Source organism: Ailuropoda melanoleuca, chromosome 4 (assembly GCF_002007445.2).
Source record: "Ailuropoda melanoleuca isolate Jingjing chromosome 4, ASM200744v2, whole genome shotgun sequence".
Classification (NCBI taxonomy): domain Eukaryota; kingdom Metazoa; phylum Chordata; class Mammalia; order Carnivora; family Ursidae; genus Ailuropoda; species Ailuropoda melanoleuca.
The window spans coordinates 96,505,706-96,528,321 of record NC_048221.1 but is presented as its reverse complement, the minus strand read 5'-3'; the positions used below and the strand labels follow the sequence as shown (position 1 = coordinate 96,528,321).

Sequence of the window (22,616 nt, the reverse complement as noted above, 5' to 3'; positions counted from 1 at the left end):
GTGTGGCAACCTGGAGCTCAGTCACCCAGTCAGGGCAGGTCCAGCACAGAGGCAAGGACAGTGATGAGGCAACGCCAGATGTACAGACACACGAGTCAGTATGGACTGACAGATGGACACACAAGTGACACCAACAGAATACACACACAGAGGCAGGGCGGCATTAACAGATGAGAAGCCCTTTTTTTTTAAGTAGTTCCATATGGGGGGAGCCTGGGTGGCTCAACTGGTTAAGCGTCCAACTCTTGATTTTGGCTCAGGTCATCATCTCAGGGTTGGGAGATCCAGCCCTGCATCAGCCCTGCACTGAGCACGGAGCCTGTTTGGGATTCCCTCTCTCTCTCTCAACCTGTCCTTCTGCACCCCCGCCCTTTGCCTCCCACTTGCACTCTCTCTCAAAAAAATAAAATAAATAAAATAAATAAAATAAATAAAATAAAATAAAATAAAATAAAATAAAATAAAATAAAATAAAATAAAAATAAAGTAGGCTCCATGCCCAACATGGGGCCTGAACTCATGACCCTGAGATCAAGACTTGCAGGCTCTACCAACTGAGGAGCCAGGTGCCCCCATAGATGAGAAACAGACGTAAATATGTGGATTGCCCTGGGACACCAGGCAAGAGACCAGCGCAGCGACACTCACCCGCCATGCTCCCCAGCATGGGCCACACACATAACCAGCCGGAAGCTCCAGGCACACATGGGGTCTTGGGCCAGAATGCACTCTGAGCAGCTCTGGAGACGGCCACAGTTGGTTGTGTTCACTTGTGTCACCTCAGTACGGGAGCCCACCAGGAGCCAGTTCTACAAAAGGAGAGTGAGGAAGAAGAATATGCTGGATCTCCCAGACCTCAGGGTAGTAACTGGCTCTGGACTCAGATGTTCCCCCACCAGACTCCCCGAAATCTATAACTCACTTGATACAATTTCATACTCTCAACTGGCTGTGGCTCTGGGAATAAGGCCAGATCCTCCAGGACACTGAGCTGGGCTCCAATCCGCACTGCTCGGTGGAGGTGTCCGTCGTCTAGGAAGCAGACAAGTGGCAAGACATAATGATAGAAGTGTACCCGTGCCTGGGGACTCTGACACTTGTACATAGGGGAGCCACACTGTGACAGGAACATGTGTACACAGATGGGCAACTCGCTTGACTATTAAACATACCTGTCCCCAGGTAGAGCACATCGTACTCTTTCCCTGAGAGGCTGGTCACCCTGTGGGCCACAACTCTGAGATAGGCTGTATCCGTAGTGACAAGCAGGGGATGGTCATCTGTTGGAAACACTGGCCTGTCCATGAGGGGGTGGTCCCGGATGAAGGTGAGCACACGATCAGGCAGCGAGAGCGATGAGCCAAACTGCTGGAGCTTCATGTTGTTGGTGATGCACTAGAGGAAACACAGGATGGGTGACAGTTTCCCAGGAGCCGGGAAGTGTCCATGATGCTTAGTTGGGCCCTTTCTCTACTGCGGCAATGCAGGTGTGAAGCGAAGAGATGCCCCACTCCCTCACCTCTCCAGGTCTGGGCTGAGGTACATCATTGTCCATGACAGGCAGTCCCCTGTTGCAGTCATGTTTCAGGTCTCTGAAGGGACCATTCAGCACTGTCCGTATGTCTTGTGGTCGGAAGGCACAGACAGCAGAGATGGCCGCCCCCTCCCTGTAAGAGTCACAGGTTGGAGCCAGATATTTGGAGGGAACTAGGGAGCAGCAACTCATTCCCATCAAATGAGAGGACCCATGAGAAATGCCAAGGGAGCCATGCAGCCTGCTCCAGGAAGAGCCCAGCCCCTCTGGAGCAGACAGCACTGGCACTGCACCCATCCCCCACATATCTCCCACCCAATAACTCTCCCCCACGCCAGGCCCCCTCACCACTGGGAGGAAAAAATGCCGTAAAAGATGGGGGTCTCCGATCCATGCTCAGGTCGGAGAATGGCCACATCCTGCAGAACACTGGAGGCCCGGCCATGCTCAGGCCCTGGACATAGCAGGTCAGCCTTCAGAAATGTCGTCCATCGGTGCTGGAGAGTCTTCCGGCCCCCAAGGTCCCCCTGGGGTGACAAGCACATAGGAAGTTCTCTTTAGAAGACCAACATTGTGGGAGGCATATGGACACCAATATAGGTTTCCGTGTCTTCAGGGCGAACACAGACAGACGGGAAGACAGATGCAAGAAACGCAAGGATGGAGATACAGAGTACTGCAGGGGCTAAGGAGGTCCGGGGCTGGTCGGGGTCACAGTAACCATGACGGTGACTGAGTTCATTGTGCACTTACAAAATACCGCCCTACATGCTTTCCATAAGTCACCTCATTAAGTCCTCAAGACGACCCTTCTAGCTAGAGGTCACTAATATCCTCATCTTACAGAGGAGGTTCAAAGATGCTAAAGAACCTGCCTAGAGTCACAGAGGCAGGAACTGGTGGAGCCAGGACTTGAACCCAGGACTAGCTCTCAACAGTTCCAGCCTTTGACCTCTCCACTAGTCCACCTCCTGGGGACAGTGTGTCATAAGGGTAATTATGGGAGTGAAAGGCCAGAGCCCTTTCCGCACATTCTCCAAGCTCCCAGAAAAAAGTTAAGGCAGAGGGAAAAAGGAGAGAGAGGAGAGATGCAAAGACAGAGGCCCAGAGAGGAAAAGACAGGACAGGCAGAGCAGAAGAGGATAGACAGACAGTTGGGACAGTGGTCTCACCGCACAAACACGGGCCACCCGTGGGACCTTAATGCGCTCGTATGAGTCAAATGCTCGGGAAGTCTCCGTAAAGAAGAAGTAGATCTCATCATCTCCATCTTCATCCCCCCACTCGGCTGGGCTCAAGGCCACGGCTGCAGCAAAAGCTGGGGCTGGGGAGACCAGTGGCCTCAGATACAACAGTCACAGCCTGGGGCCACCTGGCCTCAGCCAGCTCTGTCCCCCAGAGCACCCGTCCCCCTCTCCCCACCGTTAAGCCAGGATGGCAAGGTCTCTGTCCGAATCCAGTCCTCGGCGCGACCCACAGCCCGGGAGATAATCGGCTCCGTCCCCAGGTAGTTTTTCACAGTAGCAGCATAGAGGACCCCCCCTGCAGGGCGACAGGGAGGAGATGGGCTGTCAGAGACGACTGAGGGAAGCAGAGAGGGCTGCAGGCAGAGCAGGGGATGAAGCGGGGGCAGGAACCCTCAAGAGCTGAGTGCCCACTGCACAGCAGGCACTGCCAAGCACCTGACAGGCAGCATTTCACTTACAATCAACGTAGACACAAAGTACTCCAGGGTAGAAAAGGCCACCCGTGTTAAGGGAAAACTGTCCACATGCTAACATGCAGGAAGAAAGAATAAGGGCTACCCTTGTGAAAATCAGGCTTTTTTTTTTTTTTTTTTTTTTTTTGTCTATTGGCTTGTTTGCTGTTGTCATCGCTGTTTTCAGGCCGCCTCTATTCCCTACTGTACTGATACTGTGACTCTCCAGGAAGGGGGCCTGCTTTGCAGCATGCCCTGGTCTCACTTCCACTCTCCCACTCTGGTACACGTCTGAGGGAACGGGTGCTCTTTCTGACTGGGGGCAGACACTGCTCTATAACAAGTCACAGCTTTAGAGTATACCAGCCTCAACTGGGGAATTGATCAAAACACAGATTCCTGGGCCCCGGGCCCAGCAACTCTCACCCAGTAGAGTTAGGGGATGGCCCAAGAACTAAGTTTTCAAACAAGCAGAGTTACTACATGTGGGTGATTCAGGACCTCACTTTGAGGAACACCAGCCTGAGGGATTAAGGAATCCTTCACAGGCAGCCAGAAGAAGCAATGAGGAGTCAGATCCTCCCTCCTGCTACAGTGTAGGGGCGGAGGTGCTGTAGGGATGGTGGGGACTGGAGAAGAGAGAAATCACAGACACTCGGCAGGAAGGGGAGGAATGGCTCTGTGGGAGGAATCTAAGACAACTACGGCCACCCTGTAACACAGACAAGGGCTCAGACATGACTAGTAGAAAATTTCTCAGGGGTAGTAGAAGGTCATGAGCCCCCTGGAGTGGTTTTGAGTATCCCAGAACTCTGGAAAGAACAGAGTGGCATTCCTTCATCACCTACTACGTCTGAGCCACTGTGCCACATGCTAAGCACATCACTGCCTCCAAGAGCCCCCATTTGAGTCTGGAAGACAAACGTGCTCAGATACCAGGAGACATGGACTAATAGATGTATGGGGGAGCACAGAGGAAAACCCAGCCACATCTAATTGGGGGAAACAGCATCCAAGAGGTGACATCTGAGCTCGGTCTGAAGAAGGAGCAATTTGCCAGGGGGCTGGACTTCAGGTAGGAAGACAAGCAGGTGGAGAAGAGAGGAGCCATGTGGGGGGATGTGAGGTGCTCCCTGTGGCAGCAGCTCTGGCGGGGGACAGGGGGCTGCTGGGCTAGTGAGCAGAGATGGAGCTGGAGGGGAAAAGATGGGCACCCAACTGTGAAGAGTCTGCTCTGCTGTGCCAGGGAATGTGGACTTTATCCTACAGATAAGAGTAAAACTGCAGATTTTCTTGAGGAAGAGACTGACATGATCAGTTTTGGGTTTTAAGAAGATAACACTAGTTATAAGGCCATTCACACAATTCAGGCAAGAGGGGAGGGCCGGAACTAAGGTAGCAGCAGAGGGAATAAAAGGGCTGGGGAAAAAAGGAAGGAAGGAAGGAAGGAAGGAAGGAAGGAAGGAAGGAAGGAAGGAAGGAAGGAAGGAGTAAAAATTAAAAGGGATTAGGGGGATATTTCTGAGGCAGAATCAATTAACGAGATTTAAAAATCAACTGAATATGAGATGTGAAAGAATGGAACAAAATAATGTCTTTAACGTCTCCAGCTTATAAGATGGGTGACGGCAGGGGCGCCTGGGTGGCGCAGTTGTTAAGCGTCTGCCTTCGGCTCAGGGAGTGATCCCGGCGTTCTGGGATCGAGCCCATCAGGCTTCTCCGCTATGAGCCTGCTTCTTCCTCTCCCACTCCCCCTGCTTGTGTTTCCTCTCTCGCTGGNCCTTCCTCTCCCACTCCCCCTGCTTGTGTTTCCTCTCTCACTGGCTGTCTCTATCTCTGTCAAATAAATAAANCTGTTAAATAAATAAAATCTTAAAAAAAAAAAAAAAAAGATGGGTGACAGCAGAGGGTGATACTATGAGCAAAGCCAAAAATCGTAGGAGAAAGCCCATAAAGAAGGTAGTTGGGACTCCAGATGTGGAAAGTGCTAAGGTTGAAGTCCCTTCAGAACATTGGTTGGAGACACTGGAAGGCAATCAGACAGAAGGGCCCAGGTAACAGGGCCAGTCAGGCAACTTGGGAGTCAGGCTTAAGCCACACCATGAATGTGATAGCCAGAGAGAAAAAGGAAGTGAGAAAAAAAGGTCCCTGGGAATACCACCATTTAAGGGGACAGGCAATTGAAAACAACTAGGAAAACCAAGCCAGAGAGGCTAGAGAAGCAAGAGAGACTAGTGTGCTGGAAGGTGGTGCAAGGGAGGCCCAGCAAGAGCCATGCAGACTCATGCACCCTGAAGGAAGCAGTTGAGTAGGGCCACTTTGGGGGAAGTACAATCATCCTGGGGTCACAGATGCTTGAGCAAAGTTGCTTGTCTCAGGTACTGGAAAAATAACCACTATTTTAAAAAATACTTCATACAAAGCAAAAAAGGGTCAGAAAGCATCTGAGGGCAGCAGCAGAGGGTTAGAAATGCCCTTGTGGGGTGGGGAGGAGAGACTATTCTATCCCTGGAGATTGTGAAAAGAATCCAAGTGTTCTGGAGCTCAGAAGGCCTGGCTTTGGACCCTAAATACTTACAAGTAGTATGATCTTGGGCAAATTAGCTTCAGGTACCTCAAACATAGAATGGAGATAATACCACCCTCCACTCAGAGCAGTGCTGAGGGTTAAATGCCATACAAACATAGAGCCCATGTAGGGCCGGGAGCATGGCTGCCATTCAATGCATGTGAGTTGAGGCTCCTTATGAAACCTCAGGAACCACAGGCTTGACTTGTTGCCAGAAGGCAGGGGGAGGCGTGGGCTATAAAACGTCATTCCATTCCCTCCCAGAGTACTTCAGGAAGGAGAAAACCATGTTGAGGGCACAGTCTGACAGCACGTGAGGCAGCAAATGAGCCAACCCTCTGTACTTCCGGGGCGGCGGGGGGGGAGTTGATACAGAAGCCAGAGTTACAGTGAAAAATCTCCCTATGAGCATTGTACACAAAACACTAAAACCAAAACCCGGCAGAAGTTGTGTCATGGACACCCTGAGAATGGAGAGAGATCTGTGGAGAAGACAGTTACGAATATTTAGGAGCATGACTTGGTGGGCGGGGGGGGGGGGGGAGGGTACAACAAACTAATATTTTGTAAGGATCCAGCAGTAGATGGAAGTAAAATATCCCAGAAGTTTCTAAGGGACCAATGGGGGCAGTCAGCAACTCTGGAGCCTAGAATTGCTGAAGAGAACACTCACTCGGAGTGAAAGAGCAGAAGGTCACTGACACTAAGGGACAGCAGGAGGGGTCAGACACTTTGGGGGGGAAGTAGCAGGGTTCCAGGTATTCCAGGAATACCAAGGGGCTTGCCACACATACACACACACACACACACACACAGGCCCCAAGGAGAAGGTACAGCAGCCATCAAGGTCACGATTTCAGGAGGACAAGGGATCACCACATGTCCTAGATTCTCCAGGACAGTCTCAATTCCAAATATTATGTTGCATTGTTCAAATAATAAAATACCCGTATGTGCAATCTTTGGCAAGTTAGTACTGAATGGATCAATTCAGTAAACATTAAAACACACATTAGCTATTGGCAAAAGATGACGTGCAAAAGAGAATGATGCCCACAGTGCTGAATTTGGTGAGCAAGCTAGTTAGAAAAAAAAGAAAAACACCAGGTATGATATAATCCATTTAAAAAAAAAACAAAACGTATATGTCTGCAGACATAGGAAAGACTGGAAGGAGCTACAACTCTACAGTGTTAATGACACATTTCTGACTAACGGAATTACAATGATTTTTCTTTTCTCCTTTCTACTTTTTTGTACTCAATGAATGTTGTTGTAGTTACCATCTTTTACTTTTATAACCCCCCAAATTAAGATATTTTTCATTTTGGAAATACTGGGGTGGGGGGAGACTGAAAGACACAAAAGAAGAAGAGTCACAACCAAAGAAAAATCACAATTATGTGTGGAAATAGTTCTTTCCTCGCCCAAGTGTAAAGGCTGTGACATAGGCTTCGCGGGTGCCCAACACTGACAGCCTCGCATGCGCCATGGCAGTGAGTACTTCACTCCACCCTGGGGTTTTAATTTTTCACTTTGGTATCAAAATGGTCACTTCCAAAGAAGATTTATAATAGGAATAATCATTCACTAGCTTTAAAAAAAGGGGGGGAGATTTTAAATGCCCTGGCCTTCCACCCTCCACTCCCTTTTCTTCACACAGTCAGAGCTCTGCAGGATAGATAGCTCCTAGCCTAATATTCTCCATTTCCTTATCTAAGGATTAGGCCAGCTGGATACTTTTTTAAAATATATATAACAGCCTATGATGAGGACATAATTAGATAGTTGGAGATGCAGTGTTTATTACCTTTTCCACCGTTGGTTACACAGGATTTCTAACTGTCTTGTTTCAGTGTGTGAATGCTAGTCTTGGGGCAAACACTCCCGAATTTAAGAGGCAGGCTTGACCCCAAAATGCCAGCAGCACCCAGTACATCTAGAACATTTGCAGTGCTTCTCGGCAGATGCAGTAATCACAAGATGCAATGAGATCAAACAGAGATAATAAAACACAGGCTAGATTCCCGAAGAGAAAGAACAAAGACTCCCACCTTCTGCTCTTCTCAATAAAGCCCTATTTGTTATAGGATGTTGGTAGGAAGAACCAAGGATGACCGACTGCTGTCTCCAGCTGGAGTACTTGGGAGGGTAACAGCACTGTGCACTCAGAGGAGGGGATACTGGTGGGGAAGCAGGTTTGGGGAAGGTGAATGAGGATGAGCTTGGTTTGGGACATGCTGATTTTGAGATTTCTGTGGGACATCTATATGAAGATGTCTGAAGGCAGCTAGATATGTGGTCTGTAGCTCCAGATAACGTCTGGGAGGCATCAGAATGCAGTGGAAACAAATCTGTGAGGCTGGTGGAGACCACAACCACAACCATAGAATGAGAAGAGAAGAGGACCTTGAGAAGGGGTCCAAGGAACACCAACCTTGAAAGGATGAGTGGAAGACAAAGACCATCCGAAGGAGACAGAAGGAATTGCCAGTGTTCTTAGGCTAATGTGAACATTATTGTCAAAATATCTGCATTTTTCCAAATTGGAATAGTGCAAAAAGAGACACCGAGAAAAATTTGTTAATTTTATCTAAATGCAGTATGAATAAATGTCATATTTGAAGACAAGATTTCTGAGGATTTTTCCTAAATAAATGCAAGTACCAATAAACAAATGGAAAGTTGCTCAACATCACTAATGGAGATGCAAGCAAAAATATATAAAATTGGGCTCTGGAGGGGGTCACTATATGTTTATTAACTGTATTACTTGGGACTGAAAAGGGTGCAATGAAAGAGGTCCTCTCATCAATGCTGACAGGACTAACTGGAGGGCAATTTGGCCAAATCCACCAAGTACCATAAAAACCTTTACACCCTTTGGCCCAGCAATTGTACTTTCTGAGTTGACTAATATGCAATTAATTAGATTCATGTAAGGGATTTACATAAACATCTATGTGAAGGGATTTCTTCTGCAGCATTATTGATAAAAGCAATAATTTATTTTACATTTTGAATGTATAATTATATGGCAATAGACTGCTACATTCAAGTCATGGAAGAGAATGCAATCACTAAAAATCATGTTTTGAATAATTAATTCTATGAGAAAATGTTCAGTATACAATATTAAGTGAAATATGCACGATAATTCCAATGTATTACAAATATACACTGAGACAGACACAGTAGAAGAAAATACTCGAAAATAGTAATAGTGGCTACCTGGTGATGACTGAATTACAATTAGTTTTTCACTTCCTTTGTTCTATATTTCTGTGTTTTCTCAATTATCCATAATGCACACTGTAATTATTATAATTTAAAACAAGAAATGCTCCTGTTATTACATTCTAATAACATTTTCATTACTAAAAGCTCTTCTTTTCATTTCAAAATACCTCTATTGGCTTTAAGGACATTTTTACAGATCCTAACTGGGAATTTAAGTTCTAGTTCTTCCATAATGTCACAATTTTCTATACTGCTATTTTCAAAACGAAGGGGCAGCAGGGCATAATAGATCAACACTGAAAGCTCCAACTGAATACTGGCACTTACGTCAAGTTTAAAGAAATTTAAATTATAGCCCTATAAAGTACGAACTTCAGAGGAAAATACAGAATATTGGTATTGTCTGTGACTTGGATCAAAGACAAAAAGACACATGGAGAAGCTAGCCATTCTAAATGGTTAGAAAGTGACTTCTGGGGCGCCTGGGTGGCACAGCGGTTAAGCGTCTGCCTTCGGCTCAGGGCGTGATCCCGGCGTTGTGGGATCGAGCCCCACGTCAGTCTCCTCCTCTACGAGCCTGCTTCTTCCTCTCCCACTCCCCCTGCTTTGTGTTCCCTCTCTCGCTGGCTGTCTCTATCTCTGTCAAATAAATAAATAAATAATCTTTAAAAAAAAAAAAAAGAAAGAAAGTGACTTCTGATCATTTCCATCAATTATCAGATGAAAGGTAATCTGAATTTTATTACCTGGAAAAAAAAGAATTGAGAAACCCTTTTGAAAAATGTCTTTCCTTTTTGAAAACATTCTTTGTCATAAAATGATCTTATTTTTGAAATTTATGTTCTTAAACCACATGCTAATGTGAATTCACTAACTGAATGGAACACAGAGAGATTACATGCAGAAGGCTGAGTATAAACATCACTGCTTGAAACAAAGAAAGGATGCTAATTGATTACCTTAGATTGCTGTAACTGAGAAGTCATTTTGTTGATAAAAAATCATGTAGAATCAAGAGACAACTGCTAAAACTGATAAATCTTTCTTAATGGCCCAATGACTGGCTCAGAGTTTTGCCAAAGATGCTTGATAAAAAGCCAAGAAAACTATTCACTAAACTGTTTTATGTAAACATATATGACTATAAACAAGGTCTCCTCAATTTCAATTGCAAATGAATGATAAAAATGACAAACCTTGTATAAACTAATGTTCATTTTCAAAAACTTTTTGTTATTTTGTAACTTTTCAGAAAAGTTATTAACTGTATGACTAAGAGTGATTTAATTTGTATAGCTAGCTTTTAAGACTTTTCTTATGAGTAAGAAAAAAAATTTCACTGTTAGATCTTGTGTCCCAATTTTTGTTTTTCATAAAATGTAGTCCAAAAGAATGGGTAAAAATTAATTTTATGATAATGAACAGCAAAAGTCAGTGAAGAAAGAAAAAGCAGTACGATGAATGCTGCTGAGTCAACTGATTAGCCAATTGGGAAAAATTAATTTAGATCTCCATCTCATGCCATTCATTAAAGTAAGTTCCACACAGATCAAAGAGTTACACATTTGGGGGGAAAATCTGTAAGAAGAAAAATTTTTATCTGCTCTCTAACTGAAGAAGGATTTATTTTAAAAACAAAAGGAAAAGATATAGATTAGAACACATATTCCACCTGATAATTGGCCCAAGAATATGAGCATAAGATTTACCAAAGAAGAAATAAAAATAAATACTAAATATGAAAAATGTTTAACTTCATGAATATTCAAAGAAATACAAATTAAAACAAGGTACCATTTTTTAGCCTCAAATTAGCAAAGATTTTTCAAAATGACAATACTATTCTAGTGAAATTTATGTGAGAAAAAAGCAACACTCTCATTCCTACTGAATTAGGGTGTAAATTGGGACACTCTTTCTAAAAACTCAATTAGCAACAAATAATGAGCCATAAAATGTTCACACCCTTTGATATAGTAATCCATTTCCAGGAATCTTGAGACAATCTAAAATGAGGATAAACACTTATGCACAAAAATGCTCATTACAGTGTTATGGGTACTAGCAAAAACTTTGAGGTAAATTAAATAAACCTGGAAATCAAATAAACTTATATAAATGACTTGGGACTGTTTAATTAAATTATGGTATGCTCACAGGATGGGTAGCATCCTATTATTAAAAATTTTCTTCACAGGGGCGCCTGGGTGGCACAGCGGTTAAGCGTCTGCCTTCGGCTCAGGGCGTGATCCCGGCGTTCTGGGATCGAGCCCCACATCAGGCTCCTCCGCTATGAGCCTGCTTCTGCCTCTCCCACTCCCCCTGCCTGTGTTCCCTCTCTCGCTGGCTGTCTCTCTGTCACATAAATAAATAAAATCTTTAAAAAAAAAAAATTTTTTTCTTCACAAAAAATTTTAAATTGGGGGTGCCTGGGTGGCTCAATCTAAGCATCTGCCTTTGGCTCAGGTCATGATCTCAGGGTCCTGGGACCGAGCCCGGCCTCAGACTCTTCTCTCTCTCTCTCCTCCTCTGTCCCTCCCCACTGCTTATTCTCACTCTAAAATAAATAAATAAAATATTTTTTAAAAATTTCAAATTGTATAGAAATGCCTATGATAAAAAGTTACATAAAACAATTCAAAATTAAATCCATGTGGCATGGCATTTAGAAGTTTTACAATATACACATGCTCATAAAATTTCTATTAACCTGCTCGTTTTATACTATTGTGAGAAAATGGCTGGACTCTCGCTGAATTTGAAGGGTGTACATGCAGTGGTCTGACCTAAAAGACAGGCTACGTGCCACACAAACAATTCAGTTTGTGGCTGCTGAAGGATTATGAAGTCATTCTCCAGAAAAGATTTAGGCATCAACTGTGATTGAACCACTGCACACTTGAACTGTATACAGCTTGGTCAAAGGAAATAAGAGCAGGAATGTATTTAACAGTCATTACTGATTACTGATTCCTCTGAGCAACCGGCCAGCAAAGGACCGGCCAGCAAAATTTATATGCATGAGTGCATATGGAAGTACACACACATTTATTTAAAAAGCTAGAAAGATATATCCCGCAACATTGGCAGTGATTTTCTGATACTCTAGAACTGTGCAAAGATGGTAGACACTAGACACTCAAATTCCTTCCTCCAGTCAAATTAATCACATTGTCCAAGGGCTCAGGAGCCACATGTAGCTAGTGGCTATCGTTTTAGACAGCACAGACATAGAACATTTCTATTGTCCCACAAAGTGCTTTTGGACAGTGCTATTCTACAAGATTTCTTATGTTCTTTTTCATACTTTTTCCAAATGTATTACAATATGCATTGTAGTAGGTTCCTCTTAAAAACGGGGGCAGGAAGGGGAGCACCATGAGAAAAGAAAAGGAGGTTAACAGAGCAAACACTCACACTAGAGGTGCAGAGGATACGTACTCTAGAGAAAACCCAGGGGAAGAATCTGGGAAAAAGCAGGAGGACACAGGCACCGTGGGAAGAACAGGAAAGGCTAGAAAGAGACATGGAAATAATAGACATTGCAAGGAAAGGAAAGGAAGGACACAGAAATTCCAACAGCAGGGGTGGGGAAGGAGGCAATTACAGCAAGGAGCCACAGGTTCTGGGCTCTCCCCACTCACCAGCCATTACAGCTGCTGACCGCTGAGCTGGCTCAAAAGGACATTTCCCCCGGCCATTCTCAAGTCTTTCAACCTGCTGGAAACTGGACACATCCTACAGACCAGAAGGGGGCAATTGGTTTAGGGTCATGGAGAGGCTGCTCACGGTGAGAATTACAAAGACGGTCAGGTGAAGGAAAAGCCCAATTTCCATTCATCTCCCATTCACCTGCTACCATCCCCATAACTCCCAGTCTGCTGTTCCCAATTCCCCCACCCGTTCTGGAATTTCCCATCTCTGCCATCCCTCTTTTTACCAGTGTATTCCTCTTCCCTCCATTCCTCTAGTACCAACACCCACATGCCCTGCTGAAGGAACCCCAGGGATGGCCCGAGAAGACACTAAGAGGCTGAGAGGCAGATCTTTCCTCTGAAATGCTAGGGTTTGCAACTGGCTGGGGACTATGTGACAGGACAAGGATGACGAAGGGAAGAAAGCAGGTCTCCTGAGGGCTGGAGCTCTTAGGAAGGGTAAAGAAGAGTACAGGCTGATATAAGATCATCTGAAGCCCAGAGCCTTAGAGAGAAGGGCCATCTTCCCCTACTCCTACCTCAAGGATAAAGGACAGGACCAGAGTCAAGGATACATAGAAAGGGGGAAGGGAATCTGCAAAGTTAGCAAAGACCTGGAACTCAAGTCAGAATTTGAGGATTTGGCAAGTAACTGCCTTCTTCATTCAGGGACTACAGCAGGACTGAACTGGACAGGAGGCGAGAGATGTAGGAGTCCACCAGGGCCAGCCAGAAGTTACCTTACCTGAGCATCCAGCACTAAGAAAGCCTTCAAGATAACATCTAAAAATGGAAACCAGGGATGACTTCAGCCAGAGACTGGCAGGGAAGTTAACTGTGGCTGGTTAGGAATCAAAGTTATGACACGGAAGAGGCAGACACGAAACCTCTAATTCACTGGGGGGGCATATGGTGTCGCTGGAGCCTAACTACTTTGCTGGTGGTTGGAGTAGCCACATAGATATATATCCCCTGAGTATAAGTACACTACAGGCCCATTCTGACCACTCGTCTATTTGCTATAGTGGGCAAATAAGGTTTTGTTTTACTGAGAGCGCCTTGAACAAGACCTATTAAAATCAGATGTGATCTGAGGTCCCCAAAAAGGGAACACTGAGTCAAGAGTCTTCTGGAATGAGGAGTCCCACAGGGGCACAAGCATCTCACCTGTGTGGCCATGGGATCAGCCTGGCCTGAGAAAAGAGATGGATGATAGCTCAGTGAGACACTACCAAGATGTCTCGGCACTTTGGACAAAGGGGGATACATGCTGTGGTGGCTCTTCTTACCTCTCACCAAAATTACAGCAGTAACCACCTCCTCTCCACACTGCCTAGACTTGCCCACAATTTACTCTGCATATCCACCACAGATTAATATTCTTACAGTATCAGTCACTTCCTTGATAAGTTTTTGAGCAAGAGAGTGACAAAATGGCTCATCATTGCCTAGAATACCAAGCCATTAGCCCAAATTACTTCCTTTCTAATACTGCTCGAAATGAACACTTTCTTCCAACCAGACCTGGATCACTTGTTACTCCCAGAAAACAAATCATGCTTTCCCACCCCTGTGCCTAAGACCACTCCCTTACGTTTCACCAAGGATTCCTTTTCTCAGTGCTCATCCTCCTAATCTGTATATGCAGCATCTGATATTTTTTACTCACTCTCTCCTTCAAATAGTCTGTCTTGATTCTCTTAAAAGTCTACCATCCTCCCCCTACCTAACTGTTGCTTCTCTGTCTCCTTTGGTTGTTTCTACTTTCCTTTCTAGCCCCTAACCGTGTAAGGATCTATCCTTAGTCCTTGTCACATATACTTCAATGACCTCACTCATTCTTACATTTCCAGTTAGGCTTTCTAACTGGAAATTATTGGAATTATTCCACAAATTCTCTGAAATTCGGATGCCTTCTAATCCCCGGTGTGTCTACACTTGGCAGCTGGACTTCCTCACAAAGACAGCCTATCAGCCCCTTAAAACTCAATATGTCAAAACAAGTCCTCATCCAGTTTCCCCAAACGGCATCACTGTATTATGTAGGTTTATAATTTTTGAGCAAATGAAGCTCCTATTAGCTAGATAGGTTATGATTACTGTCTTGTCAATGTGACATTTAATTAAGGTCTGAAAGGGGTAAGACCACTCCCCTGAGTCTCCGTCTGAATGTTGAGATCCCTCATTGTATCACCAGTTGTAGTAAAGGCAAGTCCCTCCAGCTGAAAGACAGAGCTAGGCAGGAAGGCTCTCACTGAGCTGTAGGGTTAGAATCCATCCTTTGGCTTTGGCCAAAAAGAGTACAAGACAGACAAGGGACCTTCCCAAGGTGGTTAGGGGGAAAAAAAGAAAAGATGGTCCCTGTCACATGAAACAGGACAAATGTCACAAGACATTGAAACCAGGTAAGGTCTTCTGTGCTGCAGGCTAGACTAGAAGAACAGGGTAGTGGGGCAGAACCAGACATAGCTGGATTTAAATCTTGGCTCTACCTCTGCCAGCTACATAATATTAGACATGGTACCCAACCTTTTGGAACTTACATTCCCTTGCTTGTAAAATGGATATAAATAATAGCTAAATATCAGTGTGGTGCTAAGAACTAAACTCCGTCTCAAATGTAAAGTCCCTAGTACCATGCCTAGGACAGAGTACATTTTCAACTGAATGGGAAGTCTTGTCATTACTATTGTTAAGTCTAGCATTCTTCTCTGTTAACTGCTAGAATTCCCTCAACAAAGCAAACTAAAATATTTCCCTCCAATATCCAATGAGCTGTCACTGAATGGCAGCACTCCATATTGTTAGAGCTGGTCCAGTGCCTGAATTGCCTTTTGTAAGAACCTTCGTTTCTCTGAGCAATCAACTCTGAGTGAGTTGTTGTGTCTGGATCAGCTAGTCAAAGCTCTCACATAATAGTTATACATGGTCTCAAAATCATCAGTCCGGGACATGAGAGGTCCAACACTAAGGATAAGGCAAGAACTTGCTTAAGCAGACAGGAGTTGCCAGGTAGCAGGATCAAACAGTAAAGGCACAAGAGCATTGAAGAAGTCTAGAGGGCAGCCTTAGTATATGGCTTGAAGAGTTAACACAGCTGACTTTGGGGGCAGGGGGCTATGCCCTATATTCTCCTACAAACAAGCCTTGACCAAAGGATGGTTCTTCATTTCACACACCCGCTAGATAGGAGAGTTCAGAGAAGGAGCTAAAAGTCATGGGAGTGCAAAGGCAGACCCCTCGCTTCACTCTGGTTACTGACTTTTCTCAGGAATGGATAGAAGTAGAATCCTGACAGGATGTACACAACATTTTATGTCTGTAGAATCTAACAGCCATTAGGTTCCCTCAGTGAGCCAAGGAAGAATAGAAGGCTCTAGGAGACTAACTTGAAGTGATCGTGTTGAGCCATGGCACCGGGATTCACACCCATGGGTTTCCCAAGTGTGTGCAAACTGGAAAAAGACCTATATGGCAATGGTAGTTCTACCACTACTTTCCGAGCTTTGTGAGAACTGTAAGGAAACCATACCCTCAACATCACCTGATGGGATATAGAGATTTTCAACACCACCCCAAACTAGAAACCTTCCCAAGATGAGGAAGCTATCCACACCCTGGTGGAGAGTCTTTCATCCACATTACAAAAAAGACTCAACAAAAACCCAACTAACCTCAGGGGCAGCCCAGAGAGACTGACTGGGGCAATCAAGCACATACAACTACAGCATTCAAAGCCAGAGATATGAGGATGGTCTTCAACAAGGAGGGGTTTGGACATATACACTGATGAGATCCGGGTGGCAAGGAGTACTACAGTTTGCAGAAGGGTCAAGTCAAAATCTACGGTTAAGGATCAGAACCAGGAAAGGGAGTCATTGCACTCCTCCTATTGCTCCTTGAAGCAGAAAGGGAAGCCACTGAATACAAAGAACACAGGAGGCTTTTGACTCATCCTAGATTCTTGTCACAACTGTATGCTGGCAGAAGACCAGTGACTGACTTTTGAATAACTGATGGGAAAACCTAAGGGTTCAAAAACATTAAGACCTTCCTGAGATGCTACCGGTCCCATTAACTCCAGAAGCCATGACTAGCCTAGAGATGATCAGGGATATACATGTCTCAAGTCAGCCTGAGTGTGAGGGTGGAGATGCCCAGGGCTCCAGCAGCAACGAACAGGACCTCAGAGAAAAGGTGACTGACAGAGCGGCCACTTTGAAGGCAAGATCCAAATACTACATTAGTGGGCAGTGACCTCAGGAGCCATGAGAGCAGAGGGTCACAGCCCACACAGAATGAAGCTGGCAGTAGAGGAGGGAGAAGAGGGTGAGAAACGGTCACATGCCATGGGAGGAAGACACAGGCATGGATTGTGCTGATTAAGAAATGGACCTAGGCTGCCTGGACAAAGCATACACAGAGCAAAGGAAACAAGAGTTACTGGCCTCTAAAGTCTCTCCTGGATTTATCATCCTCCAGGCCTAGCTAGCATCCCTAATCCCCTTTACCATCCCTCTTCTCTCTTTACACTCAGTATACCTCACCTTCTACCTCCCTCCCCCTCCCTCTCCTGCCCCCCCTTCCGTGGCAGACACAGGCTCCACCCTGTGAGGACATCCCTCACCCCAGTGTGTATCATGCACAAGTGTTGCCTTAAGCATGCTCCCATCACAGTCACTCACAGAAGACCTTTCCCATCCTCCCACCGTCACTCACAATAACCCCGCACTTCGGATCAAAAGCGAAGGTGCCACAAGTGAGGAGGTGAGAGGCATTGGCAATGGCGAGAATCTGGACAAAATTGTGACATTCATCCTGGGGGTCAGAGATGATTAGAAAGAATCAGAAGCAGCAGGTACAAGGAGAGGTAGGGTAGTGTCAGAACAGTTAGATGCAGCTCTGGGATTAGAGATGACAGGTGATGACATGGTGTTAGAGCCCCTGCCTGGGCCCACTGGGATGGGAGCACTGCAGGGGACAGACACGGAGTCAGGGATGGAACTAGGTCTTAACTGACACTCAGGACAGGGACAAGATTCACACCTACCTCCTTCTTGCCCTTCTTCCTACAGTTCTGTCTGTGGGCCTCAGGCACCGTCCAGTCAATCTGAGAAAGGGGGGGTAATTGTTTCTCCCACATTCTCCCCAAATTCCTCTCAAGTCAGGGTAGGTAAAACAGTTCCATAACATCCATCAATCTGACAACTGCAGAGCCCCGCACCCCCACCCCGACCACCACCACCACCACAGATGAGAACATTGTTTTTCAAACTGGAGGTCTCCATCCATTAATGAGTAATGAAATCAATTGCTTTTATTTTTAATGAAATAGGATTTATCAGAATGTATCACATATAGGAGAAAAGATATTGTTTCAAGAAAGGGATCTTTCAATACACACTGCCTGTCCTGGGTCAAAATGTATCAAATATTTCTTACTAAGGGGTGATCAAAAAAGTTGAAAAGCTATTGTCCTAAAGAAATGTGATTCTAATGATTCCTCTGCCCACTGTGACCTGAAACCTGGTCACTGTGGCCTCCTCCCCATCATAAACCTCCCTCATAGCCTTCCCAGTCACATGACCACCCCCATCACCCTTAGTGAAGATAATGAATATTCTTCCTATGCTCATTTTCACCAATACTCCCCCTCCTACCACCACCAGTTACATATTTGGTTATTATGAACACCCCACCACCACCAATCCCATAAAACTATGTATCTGATCACATGCTCTGGGGTCTGGATCCTCCCCAGTTTCATCTCTCACCCTTCGGGGTCTCTCCCGTGAGAAGGGGAGGGATAAAGCGAAGATGGTGTCCCGGGCGCCAACATAAAGCGTATGGGAAGCAGGATCCACGAGGAGGACAGAGTAATTGTATGTCTGAGGGACGGTGAACCGGGTGAGATAGGAGTCAGCCTCTGGCAGGAAGAGAGGGTGAGAGGGGAGAGTAATATCAGCCACTGCTTCATAAGGGTTGGGGCCACAAGGGCAAAACCCAAGGGCTCAATTTCTGTTTTCTTCCAAGTACTATTTATTTAGCAGCCATGAGGGCAGAAAACAGAGCTTTGACAGGCCAACAACCATCTAACCTCCCCAAAGAGATAGAACTGATGAGGCCAGAATATTTAGCAGATAATGGAGTCAACTATGCTTTTTATGTAAAAATAAAACACTTCATTAAAATAACAGCATAAATATTAAGTCTGTAATTTCTATTCATAGCAACATGATATATAATTTGAAAATTCTTATAGAAGGTAGAAGTACTTTCCTCTCTAATTTTTTTTAATCACTACTTATTAACTTCTTTTTACTTGGAAAACAATTCACTCTTTCTACCAACACTTTAGGAGACTATCACCTGTCTTTCCCACTGTTCTTGTCCTCCCCAACCCCACCCCATTCCCACCCAAAGAGGTAAAGAGTAGGCAAGAGTATATGTTTTGCAAATGGATCAGCCCGAGTTTAAATGTGGCTCTTTCACTTACCAGTTGTATGATCTTGAGTAAGTTACTTGCCCTGAGCATCACTTTTCTCATCTGTAAACGCTAACAACGAGGCTTGTTGACAGAATTAAATGTGATAACATATGTGGAAGCAACTGACATGTACTACATGTTTCAAAATGGCTCCTTTCTTTCTTACTTAGGCATGTGTTCCATTTGGGCCAAACCTAAACTTCACATCATCATTCAAAACTCTATTTAAAGATTATGACAAATAAGTTAGCATGAATTTACCTTCTTAGCTCACTCTAGGGCCCCTATCCCTGCACTAACATGGCTCTGCTCCACCTGCTTCATCTGCTCAGCCACCCTCAAGACAGACAGAACGGCTCCAAGCCATTCATTCCTAGTTGTGCTGATCCATGGGGCCCCACCCACCCCATCCTCGCACACCCAAACTCATGTCTATGCTGTACCTGCCTCTTCTCTCATGCTCATTATAAGCCCTGTTCACCCAACCTCCCTTTGTATCCCCAGTTCTGTTTCACCTTGCTATCTAGACTTCTGTGCATTTCTAGTTATCAACCCAGCCAGGCAACCTCAATTCTATTTTGTGGCTATTGCTCCAGCACAAACAAACCCCAGTCTCTGACCACAACTTTGTCTTCTGGATTCATAGCAACCCTATATGTCACTAGGCTGACGTTTAGACTCCACACTACTATTACCCACTTGTGAGGTTTTGCCAACAGGTTGTCCTCTCAGCTTCACTGGTTCTGTCTGCACAAGGTGCTAACACTCATTGCCCACTGGGAAGAAACAAGGTCAGTGGCCATGCTCATGCCCACCTCAGCAAGAGCCATTAAAGTGTGAATCATTCCAATGACCATTTTTAAACTTGTGGCATCCCCTGGCTTCTTCCTCATCTTTTGAAAGGACCAAATCTCCTTCCTCCTTTTTTTTTCTTCTGAAGATTTTAGAAATCATTTAAACAGATTTTTAAATCAACTCACTGAACAGTTTCCCAACACTCAATGTAGGGAACGGGTAGAGAGAGCAGGGAATGCTGAGGAGTTAGGAGGGTTACGGTGGATCATGGATCTGAGAATGGGAGTTGTGCCAGAGCTGCGAGAGGCCTGGGAAGTGATGGTTAGGGAGAGGAGGGCTACCAGCAGGGCAAAAAGCTTGCAGAGAGGTATAAAGGATGATAAGGGAACGGATTTGAGAAGTGGGCAGATGGAAATGCTGAGCTGGAGAAGGATGGGTAGCTGGAGTAGAATGAAAGACCAATGAGTTGGAAGAAGAACGGGCGTCAAGCTGGCATGAGGGACACAGGTGTATATCTGGGAAGACGGAATAAGGGAGTAGGAACTCTGAAATGGACGACCTCAGGAAACCCCCATCCCCTGCCTGGGCCTCAGTGTCCGCGTCTGCTCGGTGAGGGGCTCAACCCTCCCGCGGTTCTGCGAGTGAGGGGCCGCGGGAGCCGCCTGGGCGTGTCTTGGGAGCAGCACCGCGTGGGGGTCCCGCCCTGGTCCTGGCGGGGCGTGGGCGGCGCGGGACGCGGGGCGCTGCGCCCAAGGGCCCCAGAGCGCGTGTCCGGGTCCGTACGTAGGGCAGGTGGGTGCGGGCACCTGCAGGCGGGGCCTGGGCGCGGCGCGAAGGGCTGAGGGCGAGGGCGCCCACGCCTTACCGGAGATAGGAAGCGAGGTCCTGGGCACCGAGCGGGGTACGCGGCCGGATACCGGGCCGCTCAGCACCGCCAGAAGCAGCAGCGGGAAGGGCGAGGCCGGAGGCGGCTGGGAGCCCGGGAGGGGCGGCGTGGCAGAAGCCAGCATCTTTGGCTCCGCCTGGCCGCTGGGTAGGGTGCGCCCTGCCACCTCAGCTCAGAGCCGCCGCGCCGCCGGCCTCGGCCCCGCTCGGTTCTCCTCGGTCCGGTTCGGCCTGCGTCGGCCAGACAAGAACGCAACCCGGCTCCGCCCCTTCAAGAAAGAACTAATGGTCGAGCCGATTTCCTCCTCCAGCCAATCGGAGTTGGGAGGAGGCGGAGCTAAGGAACGAAGAGGGCCAACCCAGGTACAGGCGGAGTTAGACAAGGTATAGGTGGGAGTTCTACTTCGGAGCCTCGCTGGAGGTGTGGCTCCAGGTCTTCCAGGGGCGGGTTTGCTCAGTGGGCTCCAAAAGCTCAAATGCCCGTTATCTGTACTAATAGGGAAAATATGTGTGGAATGGGTACACACACCAAATTTCTCAAAAGTGTCACTTTAGCAAGCATTTAACAACTGCGAAATTGCAATGCAAAGTGATTTATGTTTTCTATAATAATGTGAAATAAATGTTCAGAAGATTTAGGTTTTGCCTGAGCAAATCATGAAGGTTTCACAGAAGTGACACCTGAACTGAGTGTTCAAGGATGAGTAGGCCTTTGAGAGCGAGGGGGAAAGACTACCTATGGATATATCCACTTGGAAATCCTACAGACAAGACAAACACAGGGCCTGAAAATAACTCACTATCTCCCCATCCCAATTTCTCCCTGCCCCTTCTTCAAGCACTTCGTACTCCAATTTATAGCTTTGCAGGTAGTCTTTGCTTTCTCCTCTTTCATCCCCCACTCTTTGGTTATCTAGGCTACGTAACAAATGTTAACAAATTAACATCAAAATTCAGTGGCTTAAAACAATAAACATTTATCTCTCACATTTATTATCTCTCCCAGTTTCCCTGTGTCAGGAATTCAGCCACAGCTAAGCTGAGCTGTCTAGCCCCCTGTCTCTCAAGAGCTTATAGTCCTGGGATGCCTGGGTGGCTCAGTTGGTTAAGCATTTGCCTTCAGCTCAGGTCATGATCCCAGAGTCCTGGAATCCAGTCCCGCATCGTGCTCCTTACTCAGCAGGGAGTCTGCTTCTCCCTCTGCCTGCCACTCTCCCTGCTTGTGAACTCTCTCTCTCTCTCTCTCTCACTGACAAATACATAAATAAAATCTTTAAAAAAATAAAAAGAGCTTATAGTCCTGATATTGGATGGGGCTGCAGTCACCTGAATGCTTGATTAGGGTTGGACGATCCACTTCCAGGATGGCTTAATTCCATGCCCGGCAAGTTGATAGTAGCTATTAGCAATAAGTCTCAATTCCTTTCCATATGGACCTCTCCATGGGATTGTTGGAATGTCAAAATATAGTGTTACTTCTTCAGAGCAAGTGACCCAAAAAAGCAAGGTGAAAGTCACAATGTCTTTTATAATCTAGCCTCAGAAGTAAAGCATAATAATTTCTGCCATATTCTGTCAGTCCCACAGGCCAACTCTCATGCATTGTGGGTAGGAACTATACAAGAGTGGAATATAAGGATTGCAGGGGACCATCCTGGAGGCTGGCTACCACGTCCATATGTAAACAGTCATTGTGTCCTCTTAATTCTGCC

At 45.9% G+C, this 22,616-nt stretch overlaps 1 protein-coding gene across 3 annotated transcripts in view; it reads right to left on the bottom strand.

The window, feature by feature from the left end:
- SEMA4F (ssemaphorin 4F) overlaps positions 1-21,166 on the bottom strand; it is a 31,023-nt gene extending 9,857 nt beyond the window's left edge. The window contains exons 1-12 of one of the 3 annotated variants that reach the window (XM_002921462.4): positions 20,885-21,166; positions 18,512-18,663; positions 17,788-17,847; positions 17,457-17,555; positions 12,687-12,780; positions 2,957-3,076; positions 2,707-2,858; positions 1,883-2,061; positions 1,520-1,667; positions 1,173-1,395; positions 923-1,032; positions 649-809 (exon numbers count right to left, since the gene is read on the bottom strand). In XM_002921462.4, the coding sequence (XP_002921508.1) occupies positions 649-809; positions 923-1,032; positions 1,173-1,395; positions 1,520-1,667; positions 1,883-2,061; positions 2,707-2,858; positions 2,957-3,076; positions 12,687-12,780; positions 17,457-17,555; positions 17,788-17,847; positions 18,512-18,663; positions 20,885-21,029 (1,643 nt within the window). In that variant the 5' untranslated portion in view covers positions 21,030-21,166. The remainder of the gene's footprint in view (positions 1-648; positions 810-922; positions 1,033-1,172; positions 1,396-1,519; positions 1,668-1,882; positions 2,062-2,706; positions 2,859-2,956; positions 3,077-12,686; positions 12,781-17,456; positions 17,556-17,787; positions 17,848-18,511; positions 18,664-20,884) is intronic. The other 2 variants (XM_011227744.3, XM_019801990.2) reach the window with 2 other exon arrangements.
- Between the last annotated feature and the right edge of the window lie 1,450 nt (positions 21,167-22,616).